Consider the following 14466-nt stretch of genomic DNA (forward strand, 5'->3'; position numbering starts at 1 on the left):
GAGAATAAAGCAACAGAAGAAGCAACCAGGAAAATAGGGGAAGATGACGACCTCATTGTATGTGACAAAACATTGGACCACAGAGGAGTGTTAACTGCAGGCTTATTACAAAACTGACAAACAGTACATGGTCCGGGCAGGAGGTTGAATACCTCCACCAAGTGTGCTGTGTTGAAGGACTCACCACTCGCAAGAAATATGAAATATTCCTGTCAAAATGCTTTCATTCCAAAATTCCTGTTCAAACCTTTAAAGCATTTGAAATGAAATTGTCAGGAATCAAAAGCAATTGAGTAATTTGCCATTATTGTAAATGTGTATATGAAAAGAAACTTTGTCAATGTATTCTTTGACAGAAATGGGGAAAAAAAAGAATAGCCTTATTTGACATCTAATTATTAGTAAGTAATACTTAGAATGTATTGGCTTGTAGTTATGTATACAAATGTGGAAATAAAATTTAAAGATGTATCACAGTTATTCCAGTTAAAATTTGCAATTGAAATGACGATAACCAAAACAGAGCTATTTGTCTGAAAACAGTGTATTCCAGAAAAATTGCAGCTGAGGTAGTGAAAACACAAAATGATTTATCCTGTATTTGCAGTATTCACGAAACAAATCGTCGAGAAAGAAACCCATTACCCTAACCCTGACCCTTCTGGTTTGGTTACACATTAGTTCTAAGTTACCCTGTAGTTCTATATGATATAGGCTATATCTCAGTACCGGAAGTACTTAGGGATCTCATTTGTTTCTCAGAGTTCAACCTTTGAGATCTCTTTAGAAAGCCTAAAGGACAGTTTCTCTTTATTTAAAATGAGAGAGGTTATTTTTTATTATGATTAATTTTTATGATAAAATTGTAAATTTTTGATGGGTCATATATCAGTACCGGAAGTACTTAAGGATCTCATTTTTTCATCAGATACCCACCTTAGCGATATCTATCTACTGTTAAAAGGACGGCTTCTAATGTTTTGGGTTAGGGTTAGGGTTATAACATAATTACGAGTTCATTTAGAGGTTCATCTCGTCACGGTCAAGTGAAAATCACGTGTTGTATGTGGACGGAGTTAACTATTCGCATATATATAAAGCTCATGCGTTGAAATTGTCCGTCGTTTTTCTTCTGATATATGAATAAACGAAAAATAATCAGGTACGACCTCAGACTGTATCGTTTTTGTGTTTATAGGTGACTTTTGATTAATTAAATTTGCTAATTTGGATTAATGTTTATAGAAATACTAAATGATACACTCTGATAAACACAGCATTCTTGTCATAAAGTTACATTTTATTCATTCTCCTGAACTCGTGCACAAGATCTAATTAGATCACGCTATCTTAATTCTTGTGAAACATTGAAATGTAATTGACCACGTGATTACTAATTGAACGACTCCAAAAATCACAGGTGCTATCCTTTTTCTCCTTGTCAGAATTAAAACATTGTCATTTGAAGCGATTGCATGAATCGATACCGATAAGTCTTTTAGAATTAAACTCTTATCGTAGCTTAGAGATTGAATCTTGCACACCATTTTCCGATAATGAAGACGTGGAATAAGACGACAAAATAGATGATATACCAATTCTGACAAGTATTGAAGAGGAAAAAGTAGCGAAAGCAAAGAGAAAGCATCTGTCTGGGGGGTTCAAAGCACGATGGTGTCCACAAGAAATGGAGATAATGGACCGCATTATTAGTATAAACTTCAGAGATGTAAAATCTGCCTATATGGAATATCTGAGACAAACGGAAGCAAATTCTCTTCAAGATCGTTCATTTCCGTCATTCAAGATAAAATTTATGCGGATTCAACAGAAATTAAATAACGCCTGATATATTTCTGAAAAACACTTTAAGACGTCTTTCATTTGTCTTATTTCACTCATAAACACAAACATGTTCTTTAATGAAGAGAATTATTTAGAAGCGGAAGCTGGTTGTTGAGGATAAGTGTCTAAAGGTTGAGGAGAAGCATCCAAGGGCTGAAGATAAATTTCTGAGAGTTAAGGAGACTTTTCTAAGCTTTGAGGATTAGTGTCTGAGGGTTGAGGATAAGCATTTGAGGGCTGAGGATTAATTTCTGAGGGTTGAGGATTAATTTTTAAGCGTTGAGGATAAGAGTTTGAGGGTTGAGGATAAGCATTTGAGAGCTGAGGAAAAAATTCTGAGGGCTGCATGAGGAATAATTTTTAAGCGCTAAGGATAAGTGTCTGAGGGTTAAGGATAAGCAACTGAGGGCTGAGGATAAATTTCTGAGGGTTAAGGATATGTGTATGAGGATGGAGGATTAGTCTTTGAGTACTGAGGATAATCGTATGGAGGTTGTTGAGGATAAGTGTCTGAGGGTTGTGGATAAGTGTCTAAGAGTTAAGGATAAGCAACTGAGGGCTGAGGATAAATTTCTGAGGGTTAAGGATATGTGTATGAAGATGCAGGATTAGTCTTTCAGTGCTGAGGATAATCATCTGAGGGTTGAAGATAAGTGTCTGAGGGTTAAGGTTGAGCTTTTGAGGGTTGAGGAAAAGGGTTAGGGTGGGAAAGTATAGCGTTAGGGGGTGCATTTAGTGGAACTTTGAATGTCTAAGTGGGACAGAGTGGATCTACAGCCAACGAGGAAGACGATGAAATGTATTAAAAGTGGCTTCTCTTTAAATATGTAAATGTGGGAAATACACAATATTATCTAAAGAAATGTTTTACCGAAGTGGAAACATACAAACAATGTCATATTTGCAAGAAATATCTTGGATATGGTACTTATGACCGACGAAATAACGTGATAGGATAAGAATTATATGTATTTAATTACTCCCTAAATACTTGTCACTTGCTTAGTTTGTGTATCAGTCGAATTCGGGTGATTAAACAGCGTATGAGAAACTTACTGAGTACATTCACTTACGCAGTGATGGGTATTTGTCCCACCCCTGCGTGTAAACAAATTATTTCGCGCCTTACTATGTACGAGAGTTCTCCAAAGGGAAATAACTCGGACGTATCTCGAAACCGGCGTATTGCCTTCAATTATGAAACTCGGTAATCAAAAATTTATTGATTAATTGTTTGAAAAATTACCTATTTTGATTTATGATGTGTTACGTTTTAGCAATCCGTCTGAAAACTCGCAGTACTTTGACGAACTTTCTTATTGGCTGCTAGCTTCTATGGCTATATTTGCTGCTGGTTAGCCTAGTGGCTGCTAGCTTCAGCCTAGTTAATTTTTAAAACGTGGATAGATTAATATTCTGTCATTAACACGCACGTAGTTAAGCTTCCTGGAGCTTAACAAATGTAAAAAGATACACCATAGATCCGAGATAAATAGTCTATATAATTCATGGTTCGAATTTCCTCCATTGTGTATATATAGATAACGGAGGATGGGGGGGGGGGGGGGGGTCAAACTAGAATCAATTGTTGGAGGGGAATCATCGGTTAATAGGCTTTATATACGATTTCACTCTAAGGTATATTATGAGGTAGAAGTAGGAATTACGATTATAAACCTCTAAAAATCTTCTCAGAAGAAAAACTAAACCAGAAAAGTTGAAATTTACATGAAAGCTTCCTGACACAGAGTAGATTCAAGTTTGTTTAAATCATGGTCCCCGGGGGTACATGTAGGTAGAGGCCAGAATATAGGGGATCAAAGTTTTATATGAGAATATTTTAGGAAAACCTTTAAAAATCTTCTTCTCTAGAACCACTTGGGCAGAAAAGTTGAAATATACATTAAAGCCTCCTGACATAGTGTAGATTCCAGTTTGTTCAAATCATTGTCCCTGGGGCTACTGTGGTGCCATTGTGGGGAATAAAATTCCATATGCTGGTATAGAGGAAAACATCTTTAAAATATCTTTTGAACTATTTAAGCTAGGATTTTCATATTTCGTATATGCATTCTTTACGGCAAGATCTTTCATGTGATGCAATGGCATGGTGTATGATCTTGTGACCTTGATCTGGACGTTTGACCTTTTATCAAAAATTTGACCAATTCTTTTTGTCATGAACTATTTAAGGTACTAGATCTTTCATATCTTGCAAATACATGTATATTTCTTGTGGCAAGACCTTTCATTTCATGACTTTTGACATCGTGACCTTGAACCCAGAGTTTGGCCTTCTCTTAAAAAAAACATTAATAAAATATATCTAGAACTATTTCATGTTTGTATATAGATTCTTTATGGCAAGACTTCGTAATTCCGTGAAGTTTGACCATCTGACCTTGGAGTTAAATTACTGTTTGAAAATCTGGCCTATTCAACATCTCCTAAACTATTTAAGGTAGATAGTTCCTATGTCTTAAGGACCCCAAAAATACCGTACGGTTTCTTCCCGGATCACTAGTTGTGGGCGGAGCTAATCTATGATCAATCTATGATACCTGGAAGTTACCTGACCAAGAGAGCAGGGTGTTGTGTATAGTTTTGATATACACTGGGCATGTCTCCGGGCTGTCTGCAGAGTTTCTGTGGTCATAGTGATTGTATAATGGTTGTATTCCTAATGGTAGCTGACACAAGTCTATACACCCCCCCCCCCTTCTCTCTTTTACTCTCAGTCATTTGTAATACATGTATCTAGTGATCAGTCATTCAAAAACGTACTTTGTTAAACACCACTCTGATTCCACGCACAAGTACTCTGAAGTTGAAATAAAAAATATGCTAGAGTTCCTCATTGACAATATCTTCGTGGTCTTTGGTGATCAGGTCTTCCAACAGTCTGTTGGAATTCCCATGGGCACGGATTGTGCTCCTTTGTTAGCTGACCTGTTTTTATATTCATATGAAGCAGAATTTATTCAAAAACTTCTACGTGAGAAGAAAAAATCTCTCGCTGTGACCTTCAATTCGACTTTTAGATATATCGATGACGTTTTGTCTATTAACAATGATAGCTTCCATTCATATGTCGATTTGATATATCCCTGTGAGCTCGAAATAAGGGACACCACAGAGTCGTCCACTTCTGCTTCATACTTAGATATTTTATTGAAAGTAGACATTAACGGCAAACTAACAACTCAACTGTATGACAAACGGGATGATTTCAGCTTCTCCATCGTCAACTTCCCACATTTATGTAGCAATATTCCATTATCACCTGCATATGGTGTTTATATATCTCAACTGATTCGATATGCAAGAGCTTGTTCTGGGTATAGTCAGTTTTTAAATCGAGGTAAGCTACTGACAAACAAGTTGATGGTACAGGGATTTCAACAGTCTCGATTGAAGTCAGCATTTCGCAAATTCTATGGTCGTTATAACGATCTAGTTCGTCAATACAACCTCGTATTGGGTCAAATGCTGTCTGACGTGTTTCATATCGATTGTTAAGCCGTTCTTGGCACACTGATTTTGACTGCGGATAACTCCATTTACCTGATCGGGATATGGGGCTCACGGCGGGTGTGACCGGTCAACAGAGGATGCTTAATCCTCCTGGGCACCTGATCCCACCTCTGGTGTGTCCAGGGGTCCGTGTTTGCCCAACTATCTATTTTGTATTGCTTGTAGGAGTTGTGAGATTGATCGCTGTTCGTTATCTTCACCTTGCATATAGAAGGGGAAAATACAATTATATTGAAATTGCATTGTTCAGGGGTCTTTTTTAAAGCGCTAAGCGTAGCTGCGGTTTATTGTCGCCAGTTGGATTTTGCTTTCGTCATCACGTTTCCGGTTTATCGCCACCTATAGGCAAATTTAAGCATCGCTGTAGTGAACAAGTCGTGTTTAAAGTAGTCGTAATTTTGCAACCGATCTAGTACGGGGATAACATTCATATCCGTAGGGGCATTCTTTCCCCGGAAATACAGTTCGTTGGACAGTGGATAAAGTATGTATAAAAAGGTGACATTTTTGTCCTCATTCTGGGGGAAAGTGGGACAAAGAGGCAGGTCATTCTTCAGTTAAAATTCCCCTTAGAATCTGCGTCTGTAATAATTAAAGTGATTATTAAGTAATTCAAAATCTAAAAATGAATAAGAATCTGTTCATGAAACCGTTTTGGCTAAGGTGCCTTTGCATTGTTACCTTTGCATAGCGCTTAGAGGTCAAGAAAATCAATACTTTTGCATGGTGCAATCTATAATTAGATGCCACGTCATTAAGCTATACACGAGTCATGGGGGTTTTCCATTTGTGGTTTGATTGTTGTTCCGACTCAGTAAAAATTTTGTCCGACACAGCAAAAATGTGTGCAACACAGTAAAAATGTGTGTAGCACAGTAAAAAAATTAACTGATCCGCGTCGATCGTGAACGAGAAAGAATTTGTGCACGATTATGTTTTGACAGCGAAGGACAGAGATCGGTGTCTCAGAGAGACGATATTATTGCGTAACTGATTACATATCCCCCGATCATATATGTAAGCAGGTCATGGAGGAATTTAGAGGATGCAACGATGTAACTTAGGCTTACCTTACTATTTCTAAACGACCAAGATATTCTTCAGAATCATCGTCAACACAATCAAATTTTATTTCGTTATTTAGTTTCAAAAAATGAGACTGAAAATAATGGTCTTGGGGGAGGGAAAAGACAAAAGGTACAAATTTACGGAAGACAATGCCCCGGTTTCAAGTCTTCAAAACACCGCCTGGAATTTTACGAGGGCTGTTTACTGAAATACAAAAAGTTAGAACAAGTGTTAGATAAACATTGCCATTGTGTCAAGCATGAATATAAAATGGTTTGCGGTCCACAGCACTCTACACACAATGAAAAGTAATCGTGTTTTCGATTTGTTTGTACTTCAAACAAACAATTGACAATGACAGGTACATGTATATGCTACATGTATTTCCGAACGTACAAAGGATGAGGGAGGGGAAGGGGTCATGGTTTTTTTCTGTCGTTCCCTGTCCCCACATTTTGTTTTCGTTGAACGATCTTTTCATTAAAAAAAAATGCATTTAGTTTTTTGGCGTGATGCCTCTTCGTTATTCCTAACAGCGGTTTGAACATTACCGTTTGAAAATTACTTTTGTAACTTTTAAATGACTAGCTTGGGATTCTCATTGAGCTTATATACCGCCGTGGTGGCCGAGAGGTTATAGCGTTCGCCCCGCATGCGGATTAGACCAGGGTTTGAATCCCGGCCGCGACAGATCTAAGTCGTTAAAATAGGTAGTGACAGTTCCATCGCCAAACGCTCGGCATCAGGTGTGAATGTCACAGGTCCTCGGAGATGACCTTAAAAACGGATGCCCCGTGTCACAGTAGGTGTGGCACGCTAAAGAACCCTCACTACTCAATGGCCGTAAGCGCCGAGCATAGACCTAAAGAAGCTCTTTACCGGTCTTGGTGACGTCTCCATTTGAGTGAAAAATTCTCGAGCGAGACGTTAAGCAAGATACAATCAATCAATCAGTCATTGAGCTTATACATTTACATGTTGTAAATATTATATATTTATTGCGAGTCACTTCTGTTACGTTTTTTTTTTCATATTAGAACTCCTACACAAGTTGGGAATCTTATGCTTTTTAGCTCACCTGAAAGCAGAGATGAGGTGAGGAGACAATAGGGGATCAAAGTTTTGCATACAAATATATAGGGAAAATCTTTAAAAATCTTCTCAAAAACTACTGAGCCAGAAAAGCTGACATTTACATGAAAGCTTCCTGACATAGTGCAGATTCAAGTTTGTTAAATTAATGACCCCTAGGGTTAGGATGGGGTCATAATAGGGGATCAAAGTTTTACATAACTAATAAATAGAAACTTTTTTTTTTTAATTCTCCTTAAGAACCATTGGGCTAAAGAGGTTTACATTTGCACAAAAGCTTCCTGGCATAGTGCAGATTGAAGTTTGTAAAAATCATGGTCCCCGGGGGTAAGATGGGGCCACAGTAGGGGATCAAAATTTTACATACATATATATAGGGAAAATCATTAAAAATCTTCTGAAAAATCACTGGCCAGATAAGTTTACATTTACATGAAAGCTTCATGACATAGTGCAGATTCAATTTTGTAAAAATCATGGCCCTCGGGAGTAGGTTGGGGCCACAATAGGGATCAAGGTTTTACATGCGAATACATGTATATAGGAAAAATATTCAAATATGTGCCAAGGTGACTCATGTGAGCGATGTGGCCCATGGGCCTCTTGTTTGCTAAGGTTATTTGCATTTTCACAAGGAGTGCAATACACACATGTTGATGAGTACAGTGTTTAATGTACCTGTGTACAAACTCTTGGGAGTTTTTTTTTAGATTTAGATATAACAAACAATCACTACAATGCTTAAATGTAAATCCATGCATATATGTTAGTCTAATTTATCATATTCGATTTAGTAAATACTCTTGCACTAACTTTCATGTTAAAAATTAGCTCTTTCCACTCTTGTTGATAACGCAGCATTCAGTTTCAAAGCTTTTAATATTGCACATGTATGATGAACATCTTTTTTTTTTAAAATAATTTCCTAAATTTTGTTTTGAGTTATACATATATTTATCCGACGTATTTGGATTCACATTCTCTTCAACCTGATTTTGAATTGAAATCAACTTCATTATTGATTACAAAAAATAATTCCACTTTCATGGTTTGATTGCTATATACAGATAATCATGCACTGGATTTTGTAGTACAAGTCATACAGATGCATGTTTATGTATGTATTTAAATGATTTCTGGTGAGGTGATGAAATGGATGTAGTGTGTTTCATAGACCTGCATTATTGGTGTGTTTTGACATGAATATATGTGGCACTTGTTAGTTAGGGTATGTGTCTTTTTTGTCCAGTTGTTTGTTTGTTCCTTACTATTATTATTTGACATACATGTATGTATCAAACTATTGATTTGTTTCATTTTAGTTGTATTCTAAAAATATTTCATACACTATTAAACTGGAACACTACAATAAGTTAGTTGCGTAATAACAATTGAACACTTTTTACCGAAAACTATCATTACAAGTTTTCACATTTTCTACCACAACTTGACATATCCAAAAATATTCTTCTCTACAATATCACATCTGTAAGAAGAAAAACCCCTGCATAGTCATGTAGAGCATTTCATGATCCAGGGTAGGGGTCGGAGAGTAGCGGATCAGACACCCTTGACTTGGGAAGATGGGTGGGGCCAAACTGGGTATAAAGTGTTTATGTGTAAAATATTTCCTCTCGATAATTTTTATTTCATATGGAGACGTAACCAAGATCGGTGAAGGGCTGCAAAATTTAGGCCTTTGTTCGACGCATGTACGGCCATTGAGCAGTGAGAGTTCTTTACTGTGCCACACCTACTGTGACACGGGACGTCCGTTTTTAACGCCATCTCCGAGGACCCATGACATTCACACCAGATGCCGAGGGTTTGGCGATGGAATTGTCACTATCTGTTTTAACGACCGACAGTCTGTAGGTCTGTCGCGGCCGGGATTCGAACCCCGACCGTCCGCATACAAGGCGAACACTCTACCTCTAGACCACCACAGCGGTTGTAATGCTATTGATACTAAATTCTGATTATAGATGTTTTTTTCAAAAAGGTGTCCTTTATAAGAATTGTAAATTTCATGATCCAATGATAGGGTTTTAGTTCCGGGTGGGACCAAAATTATTATGGTGACCATTGTTTTTAACAACATCATATAAAGTTTATATTTGAACATGTTGAAGTTTCAGGACATTGTTTCCAATCCATATTTGTTTTTTCCTTACAGGAAATGTATTATTTAGTTGTGCGAAAATAAAGAATAACACATGAATTGTTTGGTTTTTTTTACTGTTCTTCCTGCTCATTAATATTACAGACATCTATTCATGAAGTCATCTTAGCGCTTTTCAGTACTTTGATTAAAATTTTGAATTACGAGAAAATATCAGTTGTGGACAGGTCAATGCTATCAAAATTTATGTATACTGGGCTTCCTCAAGATCTAAAAAATGTCGGTAATTATTGGCCGTTAATTTTTATCAAAACACCTCTCTGGAGTCCCTCCAGACCACAGTCTCTTCAGATGTCACTCCACCTGAGATCTATTGTTAAAAGTTTGATTGACAGGCTGCCTACCATTGATGACCATACAGGTAAAATTTGGGGGTATTAACTTAAAATTGGGTCTTTAAGGTAAGACCTTTCATTTCATACTATGACCTTGTAACCTTGGACTTTACCTACTTTTAAGAAAACGTACCATTCAAGATAGGCACTCTTGTTCTTTATGACAAGACCTTGAGATACATGCAAGTTTGATCTTTCCCCCAGTAAATGATCTAGCTTGGGGTTCTCGAAAGAAACCCTCCAAAGAACTAGAGCCAGAAAGTACCAAAATTGGCCCCTTTGCCAAACTATGTGAGCCTTTCACAGTTGATGCTCTAAGATTTATAGGTTAAAGAACAATTTATTTTATAACAATATATTTTATAGTTTTCGTTTTATAGTCGTTTAAACTTACATGTAGATAAATCTAGTGTTGTTATTTTTGAACAGCATGAAAACTATATAACGTACGTCATCATGATGCTTACATCATGATGTCGACGTTATGAGAATCAATGCACAAAAATGGACCCATAGGTTAATATATATGTATATATATATATATATATATATATATATATATATATATATAATATGTGCATGCATATGAACTGTAGATGTGTCAAACCAAAAAAGCTGGGTTTCTTTTTCTTCTTTTACTTGCATGATTTTCCCATCGGGATCGACATGTACATGTAGAACACAAGAAAATAATGTACCGCGCTAACTTTACATATTTTTATTTCATCTAATTATATATTTGGAATGCTCACTTGAGTATTATATTGTAACAAAAATTAAATACAAAATATTTATGATCATTTTGTATTCCTTTTGTTTCGTGTGAATTTTTAGAGTTGTTTTTCGCCAATTATGCGAACCCACTGCACATGTCAGGAACTTTCACTTTGTAATATTTACTTTTTTCTCTGCAAGTAAACCGAGCTCCATATGGACATCTCGGATTCTAATTCTATATCACAGGATGTGAGCATGGACGGATTAAGTGATGATTCAAATCTGGCCAGTACATCATCCTGGAATGGAATATCTTCCACAGAACCAATGGACGGAGACCACGGGGCCGAAGAAGATATTGAATCCTATTACTTTGAGTCAGATCATCTCGCATTCCGCGGAAACAGCGATTATAACATGATGCTGAAAACTATAGCCTTGCTAGAGGCACAAAGAATTCAAGCCATTTCGGATATTGAGAAATTACATGAATGCATGGATGGCGCTCTGAAAGACCCCATTGACTTCGTTAATAAGCTGCAGCATGGTGCAGACCTGGGATTACCGAAGGCACAGCGGGTGGCGGAGTTACCTGCTATTAACTGGGAGAAATACACGAGCTCTGTTGACTTTTCGAGTCTGGGTTTTCCAAAGCATGTTACACGATTAAAAAAGCAGTTAGTCGAGGGGCCTGGCAATCCGGAATATTTGGACGAATCGATGAAAGCAGAGGGTGATGTGAAGTACGTTCGAGGTAGAGTAAAGAAAGAGGACAAGCCAGAAACCTTCAACAAGTTATGGACAGCAGAAGAACAAAAAAGATTAGAGCAACTTCTATTAGAATTTCCACCAGAGGAAGTTGAAGCCAAACGCTGGGCAAAGATTGCAAGTGCACTTGGAAACAGAACACCAATTCAAGTGGCAAGCCGAGTACAGAAGTACTTCATAAAACTGGCAAAAGCAGGACTTCCTATTCCTGGGAGATTACCAAACATATCCATTCACAGACCAAAGCATTCTCACCGCCACCAAAGATTTCAAAAGTTTTATTATCAGGCCTCCACATTCATGACATCACACGAACCCCCAGTCTATATGTCTGATGATGAGAATTTGGAGTCGTTTTATGGCGGCAATGATTCACGAGAAAATTTTGTCAGTTCTGGATTCCATTTCTCTGACAATGAAGATGAGCCGGATGAAGACGACAGCATTCCTTTAGAGCTGTATCATACCTCGGAGTATCAAGAACTGGTGCAACTGAAGAAAATGAAACGTCAAAAATTGAAAGTAAAAAGTGAAGCAAGCTACCAACATACTGGCTTCAAATGTGATAGCTGCAACCGTGAACCAATTATTGGCATTAGGTGGCATTGTCAGGATTGCGATCAGGAAGACTGTGTGGATTTTTGTGATAATTGCGTAAACAGGAATGTGGAGATAGGGCATCACAACTCTAGTCATCGTCTGATAGCTATAACCAAAGAATCCATCGATAGTGATTACGATTCTCAAACCTTCATGCCAGATGGCTATAACTACCTGGACCCCAACTACATGCCTGCAACTTAAAAAAGTCGAGAGTACGTGCATACCTAAAAATGGAGTGTAGATTGACAGGAAGAGAATTTTATCTGGTGGAATAAATTCTGAAGCTTATTTTGAATAAAGTTGAATGCAAAGTCTGTTCATCTTTATGTTGGGAAGAGGTTAATCTGTAATCTATATATATAATTTATGCAGTTGGTCTAACAATATCTGCCGAAGACATGTTTTGTTGTACATATTGCATAATAAATCATGTTTAAGAAATATATTTAAACAATTGTGAAATGTTGTTTACATGGCCTCTTGTTTCAAATGTCAGAGGAAATAGGTCTACATGCAGCAAACATTTCCTGGCTCCACTGAGAGCCTACCATTCCACATTCCATGCTTACAGAAAGGTACATGTGTATATTGATATTTTACAGATGATTTACAATGAGGTGTGCACTTGTACTTCATTTCTTTATTTTGGGAATAACTATCTTCTCCTATGTTATTAGAGACTGTTGACCTTGATTCAGCTGAACTGTAAACATAGTTTTACTGGCAATATGTTGGTGGAGATGGTAAAACGGATGTTTGTGGTCATGAAATCAGCATCAACAATCACAAATGACAAAGGAGATAGTTATTCCCATTCTAATGCAGTTTTGCTTGATGTTTATGTTGTATTTCATCAAGTTTTGCTTTTTAAAAAGATAAAATATGTCATGAAATATTTACATTTGACATTATATTTTTTCATCATTCTATATTATGACATCGCAATCAATTTTTTTTGTCTTTTTCTTGCTTGTTTAACTGCTTAATTAAACCTCAGTGCATTAGCCAATCAAAATGCAAATCACAAAACGGTAGCATTAAAATATTTTTATGCCTCTGCCATGAAATGGTGGGGGCAAATAGTATTACCCCTTTCCTTCTGGCATACAGTGTAATTTGTTAAGTTTTCCAGATTTTTTCTCTCTTTTTTGCTGTCTTTTAATGTAGATAATGAAGTAATATTTGGTATACATCTTTTTATATGACAACTTACAGATCAAGTTCAAGTTTCATGTTGTTTGATCTATTTCAATTAAGTTATTGCCCTTTAAATAAACTTTGAAAATTTTTAATACTGTTTTCCAGACTTTATTTTTGCTCATCATTGCTAGCCATGCTTACTGAGTATATACCCTCACCTCAGTATTTTTGCTGTGCTTGTAGGTAATCGGCTGATAATAAGGTGTATCTCTTTATATTCATGACTTGGAGATCAATTTTAAGTTTTATGTCAATTAAAACATTTTCATCAAAGTTTGCCCCTTAGACTTTTAAAATTTCTAATTAGTCACCATTTTTATGCCCCCCTTCGAAGAAGAGAGGCATATTGGTTTGCACTTGTCGGTCGGTAGACCACATATTGTCTGCTCAATATCTTGAGAACCAATCACTTGATTGTAATATTTCATATGTGGGTTAGTTATGAGAAGAAGAGGACCTCTACTATTTTTCAAGTCCAAGGTTCAATCTACTCTGGACATAGGAAGACCTTGTCCACTCAATATCTTGAGAACCTTTTGCTTGACAGACATCAAACTTCGTACACTGGTACATCCCAAGGAGTAGATGACCCTATTTTGAGGTCACATGGTCAAAGGTCAAACTGGACATAAAAATATACTGTGAGCTCAATATCTTTGCTTGACAGTGCATGTATCTGAGATATCGGTGTTCGAGATACTGAAGTTCAACTTCAGAGTACTACATGGGCCATTTGTCTGCTTACCATCGAAGTATCAAGGTTCGATCCTCACTCTGAGATCTTGTACGCATCATCAAGTAAGACCAGACCATTTCATCTTTCTAGCCCCGAGGAGTAGACGTAGAAAGACAATGCATCATGGGTATCCAATGATGAATTATGGGATGGATCACGTTGAGTGCTTGTATGGTATGAGGTTTTATAGGAGCATGCATCTTTGTATTGAATAAGCTATACTTCCACAACTTCACTGAAGTGAACAATTTTTATAGGTTTTTTTTTAAATACATGTACTAGAACATGCATGATATACTACTAACATAACAGTATAAAAATATGTATGTACCATTACATCACTTTTAAAGCCATAATTTCTTAAAACAGGGAAAAAAAAGCACTCT

At 36.8% G+C, this 14466-nt stretch overlaps 1 protein-coding gene across 1 annotated transcript; it reads left to right on the plus strand.

The window, feature by feature from the left end:
• The first annotated feature begins 10893 nt into the window (after window positions 1–10893).
• LOC125668327 (ZZ-type zinc finger-containing protein 3-like) lies at window positions 10894–13436 on the plus strand. The gene has a single exon (XM_048902307.2). It carries the CDS (start codon window positions 10987–10989, stop codon window positions 12343–12345), a length of 1359 nt encoding a protein of 452 aa, XP_048758264.2. The 5' UTR covers window positions 10894–10986; the 3' UTR covers window positions 12346–13436.
• Window positions 13437–14466: the final 1030 nt, after the last annotated feature.

The sequence above is a fragment of the Ostrea edulis genome, chromosome 4 (assembly GCF_947568905.1).
Source record: "Ostrea edulis chromosome 4, xbOstEdul1.1, whole genome shotgun sequence".
Classification (NCBI taxonomy): Eukaryota; Metazoa; Mollusca; class Bivalvia; order Ostreida; family Ostreidae; genus Ostrea; species Ostrea edulis.